The 2,030-nt window shown below is 57.2% G+C and overlaps 1 protein-coding gene across 4 annotated transcripts in view; it reads right to left on the bottom strand.

Annotated features, from left to right (window-relative positions):
* The window catches only part of SH3GLB2 (SH3 domain containing GRB2 like, endophilin B2), a gene marked incomplete at its 5' end in the record, with an annotated part of 15,844 nt that extends 15,391 nt beyond the window's left edge, over positions 1 to 453 (bottom strand). For all 4 annotated transcript variants that reach the window (XM_027773999.1, XM_027774000.1, XM_027774001.1 and 1 more), the window contains 1 exon segment: positions 312 to 453. In XM_027773999.1, coding sequence (XP_027629800.1) covers positions 312 to 453 — 142 coding nt within the window.
* Between the last annotated feature and the right edge of the window lie 1,577 nt (positions 454 to 2,030).

Here is a 2,030-nt window from a genome sequence, read left to right as displayed (position 1 = left end):
TCCCGGGCCCCCCTTCTTTGCCCGCAGGCTCCTGCAGTCAGTTCTGCCTCCACTCGCTTGCGGTGACTTTGGGCAAGCTGCTTTCCATCTCTGGGCCTCGCAGACCTCTCGAAAAGACTGGGTTTGTGTTTTGCCGGCCTCTTTCCCAAGTATGTTTTAGATTCGGGCATTTCTTTAACTCTTCTGGCAAAACTTAGCATTCTCACTGATCCAGAGAGCACCCTGGAGGCCCACAGTCTCCCGTCTCTGCCCCTGACCCACCCCGCCAGTCCCCCTGCAGCCCTGCCGCCCGCTGGCCCGGCTCCACTCACTGGGGTTGGGCTGCAGCAGCACCTCGGTCTGCCTCAGGATCTTCTCCGTCCAGTTCTTGGTGCTGTCCGCCCGCGCCAGGAGGTTCTCAAAGTGGGCGTCCAGCTCTGTCTTCTCGGCCTGGCCAAACTTTTCCTCCGTGAACTGTTGGGGAGGCCGCGGGGCAGGCAGGGTCAAATGAAGGGAGTGGGGTGGGAGTAGGGGTGGGGTGGGGTGGGTGCCCTGCCCCCGGCCTGAATCCAGGCTTCAGGGTCAATGAATGGGCTCTGTAGGGGCCACTCTGTGAGCGCTCAGTCTACCCCTTCCTGGGCTGAGAGGTCGGAACAGAGCGGGAAACGCGGCTTCTTTTAGAAATCCCGTGAGGGCTCTAGCGTCTCCCCAGAAACGCTTATTCCTATACACCTGGCGCCCAGCTTAGCAGGGTAAGGGACCCTTGGGAGGCCATCTCTAGGTCCTCCGATCCCGATTCAGAGGGAGAGGATTGGAGCAAAGTGTGAGACCCAGCAAGGTTCGGGGTCATCGGGGGCTCCAGCGCCAGGGGAGTGAGTGGCATGAACCCAGGTTCTGAAATCAGAAGGCCTGGTCCAAGTCTTACTTCTGCCACTGTCCAGCTGGGGACCTTGAGCAGGGGCTCTGCTTCTCTGAGCATCAGCTTCCTGAGCTGAACAATGGGGCTAGAGCTGGCAGGTGCCTGTGCGGGCCCACAATCTCGAGAGGAGACTGGAGTAGAAGGGATTGCAGCGTGGCCATTGGGGGGTGATTTCTCACTTTCCCTCTCTCTACCTCTCTACGGGGAGCACACAGCCCTAGAGCAAAAAAAGAAGGGAGAACAAGGGCACTTCTCTGAAGGTTGTGAGGGTGGAATTGCCCAGATGCGGGCTAGAAAGGAGCCTGTCTGTCAGGAGGGAGCCCATGCGGGACAGAACAGGGAGGACGGAACGGTTGAGCTCTGCCTGGCGTGTTGGACGGGGACCCCAGCAGTCCCTCAGAACTGGCTGCTGGGCACACTCAGGTCCAGTGTCACATGGGTCTCGAGCTGAGCTGGCAGGAACCACGTGGGCCACTTAGGAACAACCAGAGCTGGCTGAAGACCTCGCTCCCTCTGATCTAGGATGACCCTGGGACAAATATCCCTGTTTTTTTACTTTTAAGAATTAATTAATTTTATTTATTATTATTCTTCAATTTGACAAGAGAGAAACAATTTGAGAGAGAGAGAGAGAAAGAGAAAGAGAAAGTAAGTTGTCAGGTCTGGGACTCGAACTGCGGTCAGCCACATGGGAGTCCAGCACCTTAACCACCATGCTACCTGCCAGCACCATATGTCCCTATTTTTCAAACAGGGACACTAAGGTCTCCTCCAGCCAAAGGAAAAGGCTTGTCCAAGGTCACAGCCAAAGGACAAGACTGAAGACCTGCAGGAGTGAGACAGGAGTAGAGACGCAGGAGACAGGCAGACAGAAGACAGATACTGCTGGCCGGAAGGTGGCGTCGTTCCCCATTCCAAAGGCGGTATCGCCAACACTGAATGAGAGGCAGCGCTGCACTGGAGCCAGTGTCACCACATCCCTTCAGGAGGTCTTGGTCTGGTGGCCCTTCCCAGGACTGCGGAGCAGCAGCAATGAATCAGCCTGAGGCTGCAGAGGGCTCCAGGGGAGGGAGGGAGACAGCCACCAGCCAGGCTGGGCTGGTCTCCACTGCATCAATTATGTAGCAGGGCT

Source organism: Tupaia chinensis, unplaced genomic scaffold (genome assembly GCF_000334495.1).
Source record: "Tupaia chinensis unplaced genomic scaffold, TupChi_1.0 Scaffold000394_1, whole genome shotgun sequence".
Taxonomy (NCBI): Eukaryota; Metazoa; Chordata; class Mammalia; order Scandentia; family Tupaiidae; genus Tupaia; species Tupaia belangeri.
The sequence above is the reverse complement of the archived record's forward strand: the minus strand, read 5'-3'. Positions and strand labels throughout refer to the sequence as shown.